The sequence below is a fragment of the Diadema antillarum genome, unplaced genomic scaffold (genome assembly GCF_040938485.1).
Source record: "Diadema antillarum isolate AM-2024a unplaced genomic scaffold, OU_Dant_1.0 seq00000386_RagTag, whole genome shotgun sequence".
Taxonomy (NCBI): Eukaryota; Metazoa; Echinodermata; class Echinoidea; order Diadematoida; family Diadematidae; genus Diadema; species Diadema antillarum.
Genome location: NW_027271384.1, coordinates 3,619,961 through 3,635,920, shown reverse-complemented (window position 1 = coordinate 3,635,920; position 15,960 = coordinate 3,619,961). Strand labels below are relative to the sequence as shown.

Genomic DNA, 15,960 nt, shown 5'->3' with positions numbered 1-15,960 from the left:
GAATAGTTTGAAATGGCGGACTAGAGTTGAATGCTGGATATTGATACCTTTGATGTAGGGCAACTGAATATTTCAGTGGTGAGCTGCCAGAGCACAAAATGAAGAAAAAGGAAGCTATTTGGAGTATTGTATGGGTCACTGTTGCGTGTAAAGGAATACTTTGATTTTAATTTTTTTTTAATGATTGTAATTGCAGCTCCTGGCTTCTGTCAAGTTTGGGGTGATCCTCACTACATCACTTTTGATCAGAGGAAATACAACTTCCAAGGAGACTGCGACTACACCCTGGTCAAGGATTGCTTGGGATCCAACAGCTTCCACCTGTGGGCTGATAACGAGAAACGATTGCCCACAGATGAGGTTTCCTACATTCGTGAGCTGGTGTTGGAAGACTCTAACAACACCTACTCTTTGATCTATGACTTCAAAGTGAGAGTGAATGGCATTGACTACAGTAAGAACCTGCCATACATTGGGGATGGAATCATCATCTTCAGAACCTTCAAGTCATTGGTAAGACATTGTGGTTGCAAGAACGTAATCTTAGTTTGAATAAGAAACCGGCAATTGGTTTTGCAATATAGAAATCAGGAGAAATTGGATTTCCTGCTTTGAGTGATTTTTTTTTTTTCTGGTAAATGCAGAGATCCTTTGCGCTGTCTTGACTCTGTAAATCTGTTGGAGTTAGTTCTTTCCTACTTTTATAACGTGGCGTACTGGCCGACTCAGTTGAAATCAATGACATTGTTTTTAACGACCTTTAGTGCTCGTATTATAACTAGTAGTCATAACCTTGCTGTGAGGTGAATTGTTCCTGATTGTTGGTATGTGAGCTATCTGGAAGTACAGATGTATCTGAATGTATCTTCACTGTTTCTTACGTCATATCTGTTATCAGAGGTCAATATGAAAGTTGTAAACCATGGTGTACACATCCCTTGCCTGAAATTTATAGAAATTGCTGACCAACTACATGTGGATATCCTATGACGGGAGACGAAGTGCAGACATCTTTTTGAGCTATTCTTACTGGAATCAGAGCTGTGGTCTATGCGGAACTTTTGATGGAGACAGAAGCAACGACTGGACATTACCAAATGGAGATCTTGTGAGTATAGAATTTAGATGAGTCTTTTAATTAGGACAAAGTAGAGACAGATTTGTAAAAGTGCTCATCTTGTACAAGGTGAGCATTAAACATTATTTCTGATTTGAGATGGTATGTAGTTGGTATCAGGACAAAGCTTATCTAAGAGTTAGGAAGGCCGATACTTGACAGTACTTCTTTTCCAATGCTACAGTGATTACGTACAAAGTGTAGATAATATACTGTGAGAGGACAATATGCCTTGTCATTCCTGATTCCTCATTGGTAACTTATTTCTTCTTTGTACCCTTTGCAATGTGTGAAAAGGCCAATTCTGTAACGGACTTTGGAAATAGCTGGGTGGTGAGGGTTGACGAGTGTCCTGACGTCATACCGGAACCACCAGACCCATGTGAAGGCGACTCAGATGCCACTAGGGAGGCGGAGGAACTATGTGCCATCATTCGGGACAGAGATGGTATGTATTGTGTTTGGTCTTTGAGCGCTAAATGGTCTCCATTGCTGTATGTTGAGGAAAGTAACAACATTGTAGGACAATTTGAAGACAAGGAACATTTTCTATTGTGGAAAATGTGGCTGTTTTTGTGTGTATTTCTTTTGTAAGAAGCATGAATTAGTAGGAGTTGTTGTGTGATTGTTTGATTGTTCTCCAGGACCATTTGCTCCATGCCATGACTTCCGGGACCCTGATCCATTCTACGATTCCTGCAAGTATGATGTTTGTGCCTTGGGAGAAGAATACTTGTGTGACAGTCTGGCTGAGTATGCTGAGGCCTGTAGGCAAAGCGGAGGGCAGCCTGGAGACTGGAGGGCAGAGACTCCTGTTTGTCGTAAGTCCCGTATTCTGCTACGGTTGCGAGGAATGTCATATGAGAGCTCTGTCCGAAAGAAATGCCTAGATGATTTTGTAGCAGTAGACGCCTTTTGAGGACTGTTGTAGAATATGAGCCAGTGTTGCTCATCGCTTGATTCTCTTTGTGCTCAATCTATCAGAGATTTGATTCCTGTAGAACTGAGAGAATATAGAGTATTGGATCTCTTTTGTTGCAAAAGAACCTGTAGTACAGATTCGTATATAGCTGTACTGTGCATTTTTATGTTTGAGGAAAAATTTATGATACTCACTGAGGCATACCAGAGACACTCCAATAATTTGATGGAGTTTGTCTTTTCTACCTCCAGCATTCGAGTGTCCAGAGAACACAGTGTATGATGCCTGTGCTAGCGGGTGTCCCGAAACCTGTTCATCAGCCTCCAGTTCAGTCAGCTGTAATGTGACCTGCCAAGAGACATGCCGCTGTCCAGACGATCAAGTCTTGGACGGAGACAGATGCGTGTACCGATCAGACTGCGGATGCACTCTGGACAACAATGTGTACATACAGGTGCGTATTTGAGTTTTGTAAGAGAATGCACATGTATCTCATTGTCTTATTTCAGACATTGTGAAGAAGATTTGTGTTTGTGCGTACCATTATGCATTCTGTTGTAGCAATATTATCAGTTATGAAAAACATTGTGTGTCGTAAGTAAGTGGCCTCAAAGATACGCCATAAGTGCTTAAATAGTAAAGAAAGTGATGAGAAGCTCTTGAATTAAAAGACCATGATTTTGGTATTATCCTATGTTATAAAGTGTTCAATTTTTGAATTGTGTTTTAAATCTGATCCAAGGACTGGTTTCAATTTGTATTGTTGCTGTGAGGCGGAGACTACCATATTACTGGGGTAGACTGTATGACTCTGTGATCAAAGTTTGACGTAGATTGACCTTGCAAATATCATCATGTAGCCTGGTGAGAGCTGGACTCGGCCCGACTGTTCTGAACAGTGCCAGTGTGTGAATGGACGTGCCGAGTGCCAAGCCTATACCTGTGGAAGGAATGCAGAGTGTGAGGTGAGGAATGGCCAGCCATCCTGTTACTGTCAAGAAGGCTTTACTTCAGTGGAAGGCTCTTGTGTCAGAGGTAAGTGACAAAAATGTATGGCACCTACATTGTATATTGTACGTTGTTGCTGTCTTGAAGTCGCATCATGTGTTGCTCAAATACTACATCTGCATTGAAAACCTCGCATCTGAAATGAGTGTAACTTGGTGAAATATGAGGGGAAAAAGATATAATGTCTTGTGTAAAGTTAGAGCCAGCATTGTGAGAGTAGAATTGCTTGTATGTTGGGAATACTTAACCAGGAATAGTTTGAAATGGCGGACTAGAGTTGAATGCTGGATATTGATACCTTTGATGTAGGGCAGCTGAATATTTCAGCGGTGAGCTGCCAGAGCACAAAATGAAGAAAAAGGAAGCTATTTGGAGTATTGTATGGGTCACTGTTGCGTGTAAAGGAATACTTTGATTTTAATTTTTTTTAATGATTGTAATTGCAGCTCCTGGCTTCTGTCAAGTTTGGGGTGATCCTCACTACATCACTTTTGATCAGAGGAAATACAACTTCCAAGGAGACTGCGACTACACCCTGGTCAAGGATTGCTTGGGATCCAACAGCTTCCACCTGTGGGCTGATAACGAGAAACGATTGCCCACAGATGAGGTTTCCTACATTCGTGAGCTGGTGTTGGAAGACTCTAACAACACCTACTCTTTGATCTATGACTTCAAAGTGAGAGTGAATGGCATTGACTACAGTAAGAACCTGCCATACATTGGGGATGGAATCATCATCTTCAGAACCTTCAAGTCATTGGTAAGACATTGTGGTTGCAAGAACTTAATCTTAGTTTGAATAAGAAACCGGCAATTGGTTTTGCAATATAGAAATCAGGAGAAATTGGATTTAATTCCTGCTTTGAGTGATTTTTTTTCTTTCTGGTAAATGCAGAGATCTTTTGCGCTGTCTTGACTCTGTAAATCTGTTGGAGTTAGTTCTTTCCTACTTTTATAACGTGGCGTACTGGCCGACTCAGTTGAAATCAATGACATTGTTTTTAACGACCTTTAGTGCTCGTATTATAACTAGTAGTCATAACCTTGCTGTGAGGTGAATTGTTCCTGATTGTTGGTATGTGAGCTATCTGGAAGTACAGATGTATCTGAATGTATCTTCACTGTTTCTTACGTCATATCTGTTATCAGAGGTCAATATGAAAGTTGTAAACCATGGTGTACACATCCCTTGCCTGAAATTTATAGAAATTGCTGACCAACTACATGTGGATATCCTATGACGGGAGACGAAGTGCAGACATCTTTTTGAGCTATTCTTACTGGAATCAGAGCTGTGGTCTATGCGGAACTTTTGATGGAGACAGAAGCAACGACTGGACATTACCAAATGGAGATCTTGTGAGTATAGAATTTAGATGAGTCTTTTAATTAGGACAAAGTAGAGACAGATTTGTAAAAGTGCTCATCTTGTACAAGGTGAGCATTAAACATTATTTCTGATTTGAGATGGTATGTAGTTGGTATCAGGACAAAGCTTATGTAAGAGTTAGGAAGGCTGATACTTGACAGTACTTCTTTTCCAATGCTACAGTGATTACGTAGAAAGTGTAGATAATATACTGTGAGAGGACAATATGCCTTGTCATTCCTGATTCCTCATTGGTAACTTATTTCTTTTGTGTACCCTTTGCAATGTGTGAAAAGGCCAATTCTGTAACGGACTTTGGAAATAGCTGGGTGGTGAGGGTTGACGAGTGTCCTGACGTCATACCGGAACCACCAGATCCATGTGAAGGCGACTCAGATGCCACTAGGGAGGCGGAGGAACTATGTGCCATCATTCGGGACAGAGATGGTATGTATTGTGTTTGGTCTTTGAGCGCTAAATGGTCTCCATTGCTGTATTTTGAGGAAAGTAACAAGATTGTAGGATAATTTGAAGACAAGGAACATTTTCTATTCTGGAAAATGTGGCTGTTTTTGTGTGTATTTCTTTTGTAAGAAGCATGAATTAGTAGGAGTTGTTGTGTGATTGTTTGATTGTTCTCCAGGACCATTTGCTCCATGCCATGACTTCCGGGACCCTGATCCATTCTACGATTCCTGCAAGTATGATGTTTGTGCCTTGGGAGAAGAATACTTGTGTGACAGTCTGGCTGAGTATGCTGAGGCCTGTAGGCAAAGCGGAGGGCAGCCTGGAGACTGGAGGGCAGAGACTCCTGTTTGTCGTAAGTCCCGTATTCTGCTACGGTTGCGAGGAATGTCATATGAGAGCTCTGTCCGAAAGAAATGCCTAGATGATTTTGTAGCAGTAGACGCCTTTTGAGGACTGTTGTAGAATATGAGCCAGTGTTGCTCATCGCTTGATTCTCTTTGTGCTCAATCTATCAGAGATTTGATTCCTGTAGAACTGAGAGAATATAGAGTATTGGATCTCTTTTGTTGCAAAAGAACCTGTAGTACAGATTCGTATATAGCTGTACTGTGCATTTTTATGTTTGAGGAAAAATTTATGATACTCACTGAGGCATACCAGAGACACTCCAATAATTTGATGGAGTTTGTCTTTTCTACCTCCAGCATTCGAGTGTCCAGAGAACACAGTGTATGATGCCTGTGCTAGCGGGTGTCCCGAAACCTGTTCATCAGCCTCCAGTTCAGTCAGCTGTAATGTGACCTGCCAAGAGACATGCCGCTGTCCAGACGATCAAGTCTTGGACGGAGACAGATGCGTGTACCGATCAGACTGCGGATGCACTCTGGACAACAATGTGTACATACAGGTGCGTATTTGAGTTTTGTAAGAGAATGCACATGTATCTCATTGTCTTATTTCAGACATTGTGAAGAAGATTTGTGTTTGTGCATACCATTATGCATTCTGTTGTAGCAATATTATCAGTTATGAAAAACATTGTGTGTCGTAAGTAAGTGGCCTCAAAGATACGCCATAAGTGCTTAAATAGTAAAGAAAGTGATGAGAAGCTCTTGAATTAAAATACCATGATTTTGGTATTATCCTATGTTATAAAGTGTTCAATTTTTGAATTGTGTTTTAAATCTGATCCAAGGACTGGTTTCAATTTGTATTGTTGCTGTGAGGCGCAGACTACCATGTTACTGGGGTAGACTGTATGACTCTGTGATCAAAGTTTGACGTAGATTGACCTTGCAAATATCATCATGTAGCCTGGTGAGAGCTGGACTCGGCCCGACTGTTCTGAACAGTGCCAGTGTGTGAATGGACGTGCCGAGTGCCAAGCCTATACCTGTGGAAGGAATGCAGAGTGTGAGGTGAGGAATGGCCAGCCATCCTGTTACTGTCAAGAAGGCTTTACTTCAGTGGAAGGCTCTTGTGTCAGAGGTAAGTGACAAAAATGTATGGCACCTACGTTGTATATTGTACGTTGTTGCTGTCTTGAAGTCGCATCATGTGTTGCTCAAATACTACATCTGCATTGAAAACCTCGCATCTGAAATGAGTGTATCTTGGTGAAATATGAGGGGAAAAAGATATAATGTCTTGTGTAAAGTTAGAGCCAGCATTGTGAGAGTAGAATTGCTTGTATGTTGGGAATACTTAACCAGGAATAGTTTGAAATGGCGGACTAGAGTTGAATGCTGGATATTGATACCTTTGATGTAGGGCAACTGAATATTTCAGTGGTGAGCTGCCAGAGCACAAAATGAAGAAAAAGGAAGCTATTTGGAGTATTGTATGGGTCACTGTTGCGTGTAAAGGAATATTTTGATTTTAATTTTTTTTTAATGATTGTAATTGCAGCTCCTGGCTTCTGTCAAGTTTGGGGTGATCCTCACTACATCACTTTTGATCAGAGGAAATACAACTTCCAAGGAGACTGCGACTACACTCTGGTCAAGGATTGCTTGGGATCCAACAGCTTCCACCTGTGGGCTGATAACGAGAAACGATTGCCCACAGATGAGGTTTCCTACATTCGTGAGCTGGTGTTGGAAGACTCTAACAACACCTACTCTTTGATCTATGACTTCAAAGTGAGAGTGAATGGCATTGACTACAGTAAGAACCTGCCATACATTGGGGATGGAATCATCATCTTCAGAACCTTCAAGTCATTGGTAAGACATTGTGGTTGCAAGAACTTAATCTTAGTTTGAATAAGAAACCGGCAATTGGTTTTGCAATATAGAAATCAGGAGAAATTGGATTTCCTGCTTTGAGTGATTTTTTTTCTTTCTGGTAAATGCAGAGATCCTTTGCGCTGTCTTGACTCTGTAAATCTGTTGGAGTTAGTTCTTTCCTACTTTTATAACGTGGCGTACTGGCCGACTCAGTTGAAATCAATGACATTGTTTTTAACGACCTTTAGTGCTCGTATTATAACTAGTAGTCATAACCTTGCTGTGAGGTGAATTGTTCCTGATTGTTGGTATGTGAGCTATCTGGAAGTACAGATGTATCTGAATGTATCTTCACTGTTTCTTACGTCATATCTGTTATCAGAGGTCAATATGAAAGTTGTAAACCATGGTGTACACATCCCTTGCCTGAAATTTATAGAAATTGCTGACCAACTACATGTGGATATCCTATGACGGGAGACGAAGTGCAGACATCTTTTTGAGCTATTCTTACTGGAATCAGAGCTGTGGTCTATGCGGAACTTTTGATGGAGACAGAAGCAACGACTGGACATTACCAAATGGAGATCTTGTGAGTATAGAATTTAGATGAGTCTTTTAATTAGGACAAAGTAGAGACAGATTTGTAAAAGTGCTCATCTTGTACAAGGTGAGCATTAAACATTATTTCTGATTTGAGATGGTATGTAGTTGGTATCAGGACAAAGCTTATCTAAGAGTTAGGAAGGCCGATACTTGACAGTACTTCTTTTCCAATGCTACAGTGATTACGTACAAAGTGTAGATAATATACTGTGAGAGGACAATATGCCTTGTCATTCCTGATTCCTCATTGGTACCTTATTTCTTCTTTGTACCCTTTGCAATGTGTGAAAAGGCCAATTCTGTAACGGACTTTGGAAATAGCTGGGTGGTGAGGGTTGACGAGTGTCCTGACGTCATACCGGAACCACCAGACCCATGTGAAGGCGACTCAGATGCCACTAGGGAGGCGGAGGAACTATGTGCCATCATTCGGGACAGAGATGGTATGTATTGTGTTTGGTCTTTGAGCGCTAAATGGTCTCCATTGCTGTATTTTGAGGAAAGTATCAAGATTGTAGGATAATTTGAAGACAAGGAACATTTTCTATTCTGGAAAATGTGGCTGTTTTTGTGTGTATTTCTTTTGTAAGAAGCATGAATTAGTAGGAGTTGTTGTGTGATTGTTTGATTGTTCTCCAGGACCATTTGCTCCATGCCATGACTTCCGGGACCCTGATCCATTCTACGATTCCTGCAAGTATGATGTTTGTGCCTTGGGAGAAGAATACTTGTGTGACAGTCTGGCTGAGTATGCTGAGGCCTGTAGGCAAAGCGGAGGGCAGCCTGGAGACTGGAGGGCAGAGACTCCTGTTTGTCGTAAGTCCCGTATTCTGCTACGGTTGCGAGGAATGTCATATGAGAGCTCTGTCCAAAAGAAATGCCTAGATGATTTTGTAGCAGTAGACGCCTTTTGAGGACTGTTGTAGAATATGAGCCAGTGTTGCTCATCGCTTGATTCTCTTTGTGCTCAATCTATCAGAGATTTGATTCCTGTAGAACTGAGAGAATATAGAGTATTGGATCTCTTTTGTTGCAAAAGAACCTGTAGTACAGATTCGTATATAGCTGTACTGTGCATTTTTATGTTTGAGGAAAAATTTATGATACTCACTGAGGCATACCAGAGACACTCCAATAATTTGATGGAGTTTGTCTTTTCTACCTCCAGCATTCGAGTGTCCAGAGAACACAGTGTATGATGCCTGTGCTAGCGGGTGTCCCGAAACCTGTTCATCAGCCTCCAGTTCAGTCAGCTGTAATGTGACCTGCCAAGAGACATGCCGCTGTCCAGACGATCAAGTCTTGGACGGAGACAGATGCGTGTACCGATCAGACTGCGGATGCACTCTGGACAACAATGTGTACATACAGGTGCGTATTTGAGTTTTGTAAGAGAATGCACATGTATCTCATTGTCTTATTTCAGACATTGTGAAGAAGATTTGTGTTTGTGCATACCATTATACATTCTGTTGTAGCAATATTATCAGTTATGAAAAACATTGTGTGTCGTAAGTAAGTGGCCTCAAAGATACGCCATAAGTGCTTAAATAGTAAAGAAAGTGATGAGAAGCTCTTGAATTAAAATACCATGATTTTGGTATTATCCTATGTTATAAAGTGTTCAATTTTTGAATTGTGTTTTAAATCTGATCCAAGGACTGGTTTCAATTTGTATTGTTGCTGTGAGGCGCAGACTACCATATTACTGGGGTAGACTGTATGACTCTGTGATCAAAGTTTGACGTAGATTGACCTTGCAAATATCATCATGTAGCCTGGTGAGAGCTGGACTCGGCCCGACTGTTCTGAACAGTGCCAGTGTGTGAATGGACGTGCCGAGTGCCAAGCCTATACCTGTGGAAGGAATGCAGAGTGTGAGGTGAGGAATGGCCAGCCATCCTGTTACTGTCAAGAAGGCTTTACTTCAGTGGAAGGCTCTTGTGTCAGAGGTAAGTGACAAAAATGTATGGCACCTACGTTGTATATTGTACGTTGTTGCTGTCTTGAAGTCGCATCATGTGTTGCTCAAATACTACATCTGCATTGAAAACCTCGCATCTGAAATGAGTGTAACTTGGTGAAATATGAGGGGAAAAAGATATAATGTCTTGTGTAAAGTTAGAGCCAGCATTGTGAGAGTAGAATTGCTTGTATGTTGGGAATACTTAACCAGGAATAGTTTGAAATGGCGGACTAGAGTTGAATGCTGGATATTGATACCTTTGATGTAGGGCAGCTGAATATTTCAGTGGTGAGCTGCCAGAGCACAAAATGAAGAAAAAGGAAGCTATTTGGAGTATTGTATGGGTCACTGTTGCGTGTAGAGGAATACTTTGATTTTAATTTTTTTTAATGATTGTAATTGCAGCTCCTGGCTTCTGTCAAGTTTGGGGTGATCCTCACTACATCACTTTTGATCAGAGGAAATACAACTTCCAAGGAGACTGCGACTACACCCTGGTCAAGGATTGCTTGGGATCCAACAGCTTCCACCTGTGGGCTGATAACGAGAAACGATTGCCCACAGATGAGGTTTCCTACATTCGTGAGCTGGTGTTGGAAGACTCTAACAACACCTACTCTTTGATCTATGACTTCAAAGTGAGAGTGAATGGCATTGACTACAGTAAGAACCTGCCATACATTGGGGATGGAATCATCATCTTCAGAACCTTCAAGTCATTGGTAAGACATTGTGGTTGCAAGAACGTAATCTTAGTTTGAATAAGAAACCGGCAATTGGTTTTGCAATATAGAAATCAGGAGAAATTGGATTTCCTGCTTTGAGTGATTTTTTTTCTTTCTGGTAAATGCAGAGATCCTTTGCGCTGTCTTGACTCTGTAAAATCTGTTGGAGTTAGTTCTTTCCTACTTTTATAACGTGGCGTACTGGCCGACTCAGTTGAAATCAATGACATTGTTTTTAACGACCTTTAGTGCTCGTATTATAACTAGTAGTCATAACCTTGCTGTGAGGTGAATTGTTCCTGATTGTTGGTATGTGAGCTATCTGGAAGTACAGATGTATCTGAATGTATCTTCACTGTTTCTTACGTCATATCTGTTATCAGAGGTCAATATGAAAGTTGTAAACCATGGTGTACACATCCCTTGCCTGAAATTTATAGAAATTGCTGACCAACTACATGTGGATATCCTATGACGGGAGACGAAGTGCAGACATCTTTTTGAGCTATTCTTACTGGAATCAGAGCTGTGGTCTATGCGGAACTTTTGATGGAGACAGAAGCAACGACTGGACATTACCAAATGGAGATCTTGTGAGTATAGAATTTAGATGAGTCTTTTAATTAGGACAAAGTAGAGACAGATTTGTAAAAGTGCTCATCTTGTACAAGGTGAGCATTAAACATTATTTCTGATTTGAGATGGTATGTAGTTGGTATCAGGACAAAGCTTATCTAAGAGTTAGGAAGGCCGATACTTGACAGTACTTCTTTTCCAATGCTACAGTGATTACGTACAAAGTGTAGATAATATACTGTGAGAGGACAATATGCCTTGTCATTCCTGATTCCTCATTGGTAACTTATTTCTTTTGTGTACCCTTTGCAATGTGTGAAAAGGCCAATTCTGTAACGGACTTTGGAAATAGCTGGGTGGTGAGGGTTGACGAGTGTCCTGACGTCATACCGGAACCACCAGATCCATGTGAAGGCGACTCAGATGCCACTAGGGAGGCGGAGGAACTATGTGCCATCATTCGGGACAGAGATGGTATGTATTGTGTTTGGTCTTTGAGCGCTAAATGGTCTCCATTGCTGTATTTTGAGGAAAGTAACAAGATTGTAGGATAATTTGAAGACAAGGAACATTTTCTATTCTGGAAAATGTGGCTGTTTTTGTGTGTATTTCTTTTGTAAGAAGCATGAATTAGTAGGAGTTGTTGTGTGATTGTTTGATTGTTCTCCAGGACCATTTGCTCCATGCCATGACTTCCGGGACCCTGATCCATTCTACGATTCCTGCAAGTATGATGTTTGTGCCTTGGGAGAAGAATACTTGTGTGACAGTCTGGCTGAGTATGCTGAGGCCTGTAGGCAAAGCGGAGGGCAGCCTGGAGACTGGAGGGCAGAGACTCCTGTTTGTCGTAAGTCCCGTATTCTGCTACGGTTGCGAGGAATGTCATATGAGAGCTCTGTCCGAAAGAAATGCCTAGATGATTTTGTAGCAGTAGACGCCTTTTGAGGACTGTTGTAGAATATGAGCCAGTGTTGCTCATCGCTTGATTCTCTTTGTGCTCAATCTATCAGAGATTTGATTCCTGTAGAACTGAGAGAATATAGAGTATTGGATCTCTTTTGTTGCAAAAGAACCTGTAGTACAGATTCGTATATAGCTGTACTGTGCATTTTTATGTTTGAGGAAAAATTTATGATACTCACTGAGGCATACCAGAGACACTCCAATAATTTGATGGAGTTTGTCTTTTCTACCTCCAGCATTCGAGTGTCCAGAGAACACAGTGTATGATGCCTGTGCTAGCGGGTGTCCCGAAACCTGTTCATCAGCCTCCAGTTCAGTCAGCTGTAATGTGACCTGCCAAGAGACATGCCGCTGTCCAGACGATCAAGTCTTGGACGGAGACAGATGCGTGTACCGATCAGACTGCGGATGCACTCTGGACAACAATGTGTACATACAGGTGCGTATTTGAGTTTTGTAAGAGAATGCACATGTATCTCATTGTCTTATTTCAGACATTGTGAAGAAGATTTGTGTTTGTGCATACCATTATGCATTCTGTTGTAGCAATATTATCAGTTATGAAAAACATTGTGTGTCGTAAGTAAGTGGCCTCAAAGATACGCCATAAGTGCTTAAATAGTAAAGAAAGTGATGAGAAGCTCTTGAATTAAAATACCATGATTTTGGTATTATCCTATGTTATAAAGTGTTCAATTTTTGAATTGTGTTTTAAATCTGATCCAAGGACTGGTTTCAATTTGTATTGTTGCTGTGAGGCGCAGACTACCATATTACTGGGGTAGACTGTATGACTCTGTGATCAAAGTTTGACGTAGATTGACCTTGCAAATATCATCATGTAGCCTGGTGAGAGCTGGACTCGGCCCGACTGTTCTGAACAGTGCCAGTGTGTGAATGGACGTGCCGAGTGCCAAGCCTATACCTGTGGAAGGAATGCAGAGTGTGAGGTGAGGAATGGCCAGCCATCCTGTTACTGTCAAGAAGGCTTTACTTCAGTGGAAGGCTCTTGTGTCAGAGGTAAGTGACAAAAATGTATGGCACCTACGTTGTATATTGTACGTTGTTGCTGTCTTGAAGTCGCATCATGTGTTGCTCAAATACTACATCTGCATTGAAAACCTCGCATCTGAAATGAGTGTAACTTGGTGAAATATGAGGGGAAAAAGATATAATGTCTTGTGTAAAGTTAGAGCCAGCATTGTGAGAGTAGAATTGCTTGTATGTTGGGAATACTTAACCAGGAATAGTTTGAAATGGCGGACTAGAGTTGAATGCTGGATATTGATACCTTTGATGTAGGGCAGCTGAATATTTCAGTGGTGAGCTGCCAGAGCACAAAATGAAGAAAAAGGAAGCTATTTGGAGTATTGTATGGGTCACTGTTGCGTGTAAAGGAATACTTTGATTTTAATTTTTTTTAATGATTGTAATTGCAGCTCCTGGCTTCTGTCAAGTTTGGGGTGATCCTCACTACATCACTTTTGATCAGAGGAAATACAACTTCCAAGGAGACTGCGACTACACCCTGGTCAAGGATTGCTTGGGATCCAACAGCTTCCACCTGTGGGCTGATAACGAGAAACGATTGCCCACAGATGAGGTTTCCTACATTCGTGAGCTGGTGTTGGAAGACTCTAACAACACCTACTCTTTGATCTATGACTTCAAAGTGAGAGTGAATGGCATTGACTACAGTAAGAACCTGCCATACATTGGGGATGGAATCATCATCTTCAGAACCTTCAAGTCATTGGTAAGACATTGTGGTTGCAAGAACTTAATCTTAGTTTGAATAAGAAACCGGCAATTGGTTTTGCAATATAGAAATCAGGAGAAATTGGATTTCCTGCTTTGAGTGATTTTTTTTTCTTTCTGGTAAATGCAGAGATCCTTTGCGCTGTCTTGACTCTGTAAATCTGTTGGAGTTAGTTCTTTCCTACTTTTATAACGTGGCGTACTGGCCGACTCAGTTGAAATCAATGACATTGTTTTTAACGACCTTTAGTGCTCGTATTATAACTAGTAGTCATAACCTTGCTGTGAGGTGAATTGTTCCTGATTGTTGGTATGTGAGCTATCTGGAAGTACAGATGTATCTGAATGTATCTTCACTGTTTCTTACGTCATATCTGTTATCAGAGGTCAATATGAAAGTTGTAAACCATGGTGTACACATCCCTTGCCTGAAATTTATAGAAATTGCTGACCAACTACATGTGGATATCCTATGACGGGAGACGAAGTGCAGACATCTTTTTGAGCTATTCTTACTGGAATCAGAGCTGTGGTCTATGCGGAACTTTTGATGGAGACAGAAGCAACGACTGGACATTACCAAATGGAGATCTTGTGAGTATAGAATTTAGATGAGTCTTTTAATTAGGACAAAGTAGAGACAGATTTGTAAAAGTGCTCATCTTGTACAAGGTGAGCATTAAACATTATTTCTGATTTGAGATGGTATGTAGTTGGTATCAGGACAAAGCTTATCTAAGAGTTAGGAAGGCCGATACTTGACAGTACTTCTTTTCCAATGCTACAGTGATTACGTACAAAGTGTAGATAATATACTGTGAGAGGACAATATGCCTTGTCATTCCTGATTCCTCATTGGTAACTTATTTCTTTTGTGTACCCTTTGCAATGTGTGAAAAGGCCAATTCTGTAACGGACTTTGGAAATAGCTGGGTGGTGAGGGTTGACGAGTGTCCTGACGTCATACCGGAACCACCAGATCCATGTGAAGGCGACTCAGATGCCACTAGGGAGGCGGAGGAACTATGTGCCATCATTCGGGACAGAGATGGTATGTATTGTGTTTGGTCTTTGAGCGCTAAATGGTCTCCATTGCTGTATTTGAGGAAAGTAACAAGATTGTAGGATAATTTGAAGACAAGGAACATTTTCTATTCTGGAAAATGTGGCTGTTTTTGTGTGTATTTCTTTTGTAAGAAGCATGAATTAGTAGGAGTTGTTGTGTGATTGTTTGATTGTTCTCCAGGACCATTTGCTCCATGCCATGACTTCCGGGACCCTGATCCATTCTACGATTCCTGCAAGTATGATGTTTGTGCCTTGGGAGAAGAATACTTGTGTGACAGTCTGGCTGAGTATGCTGAGGCCTGTAGGCAAAGCGGAGGGCAGCCTGGAGACTGGAGGGCAGAGACTCCTGTTTGTCGTAAGTCCCGTATTCTGCTACGGTTGCGAGGAATGTCATATGAGAGCTCTGTCCGAAAGAAATGCCTAGATGATTTTGTAGCAGTAGACGCCTTTTGAGGACTGTTGTAGAATATGAGCCAGTGTTGCTCATCGCTTGATTCTCTTTGTGCTCAATCTATCAGAGATTTGATTCCTGTAGAACTGAGAGAATATAGAGTATTGGATCTCTTTTGTTGCAAAAGAACCTGTAGTACAGATTCGTATATAGCTGTACTGTGCATTTTTATGTTTGAGGAAAAATTTATGATACTCACTGAGGCATACCAGAGACACTCCAATAATTTGATGGAGTTTGTCTTTTCTACCTCCAGCATTCGAGTGTCCAGAGAACACAGTGTATGATGCCTGTGCTAGCGGGTGTCCCGAAACCTGTTCATCAGCCTCCAGTTCAGTCAGCTGTAATGTGACCTGCCAAGAGACATGCCGCTGTCCAGACGATCAAGTCTTGGACGGAGACAGATGCGTGTACCGATCAGACTGCGGATGCACTCTGGACAACAATGTGTACATACAGGTGCGTATTTGAGTTTTGTAAGAGAATGCACATGTATCTCATTGTCTTATTTCAGACATTGTGAAGAAGATTTGTGTTTGTGCATACCATTATGCATTCTGTTGTAGCAATATTATCAGTTATGAAAAACATTGTGTGTCGTAAGTAAGTGGCCTCAAAGATACGCCATAAGTGCTTAAATAGTAAAGAAAGTGATGAGAAGCTCTTGAATTAAAATACCATGATTTTGGTATTATCCTATGTTATAAAGTGTTCAATTTTTGAATTGTGTTT

General features: G+C 41.2%; 1 protein-coding gene across 1 annotated transcript in view; it reads left to right on the top strand.

Moving 5' to 3' along the window:
• LOC139731853 (IgGFc-binding protein-like) overlaps positions 1-15,960 on the top strand; it is a 50,537-nt gene that overhangs the window by 28,262 nt on the left and 6,315 nt on the right. Inside the window, exons 35-63 of the mRNA XM_071642728.1 lie at positions 197-513; positions 956-1,108; positions 1,415-1,565; positions 1,762-1,938; positions 2,291-2,493; positions 2,900-3,074; positions 3,494-3,810; positions 4,257-4,409; positions 4,716-4,866; positions 5,063-5,239; positions 5,592-5,794; positions 6,201-6,375; positions 6,796-7,112; positions 7,555-7,707; positions 8,014-8,164; positions 8,361-8,537; positions 8,890-9,092; positions 9,499-9,673; positions 10,093-10,409; positions 10,853-11,005; positions 11,312-11,462; positions 11,659-11,835; positions 12,188-12,390; positions 12,797-12,971; positions 13,391-13,707; positions 14,151-14,303; positions 14,610-14,760; positions 14,956-15,132; positions 15,485-15,687. Coding sequence (XP_071498829.1) covers positions 197-513; positions 956-1,108; positions 1,415-1,565; positions 1,762-1,938; positions 2,291-2,493; positions 2,900-3,074; positions 3,494-3,810; positions 4,257-4,409; positions 4,716-4,866; positions 5,063-5,239; positions 5,592-5,794; positions 6,201-6,375; positions 6,796-7,112; positions 7,555-7,707; positions 8,014-8,164; positions 8,361-8,537; positions 8,890-9,092; positions 9,499-9,673; positions 10,093-10,409; positions 10,853-11,005; positions 11,312-11,462; positions 11,659-11,835; positions 12,188-12,390; positions 12,797-12,971; positions 13,391-13,707; positions 14,151-14,303; positions 14,610-14,760; positions 14,956-15,132; positions 15,485-15,687 — 5,705 coding nt within the window. The remainder of the gene's footprint in view (positions 1-196; positions 514-955; positions 1,109-1,414; positions 1,566-1,761; positions 1,939-2,290; positions 2,494-2,899; positions 3,075-3,493; positions 3,811-4,256; positions 4,410-4,715; positions 4,867-5,062; positions 5,240-5,591; positions 5,795-6,200; positions 6,376-6,795; positions 7,113-7,554; positions 7,708-8,013; positions 8,165-8,360; positions 8,538-8,889; positions 9,093-9,498; positions 9,674-10,092; positions 10,410-10,852; positions 11,006-11,311; positions 11,463-11,658; positions 11,836-12,187; positions 12,391-12,796; positions 12,972-13,390; positions 13,708-14,150; positions 14,304-14,609; positions 14,761-14,955; positions 15,133-15,484; positions 15,688-15,960) is intronic.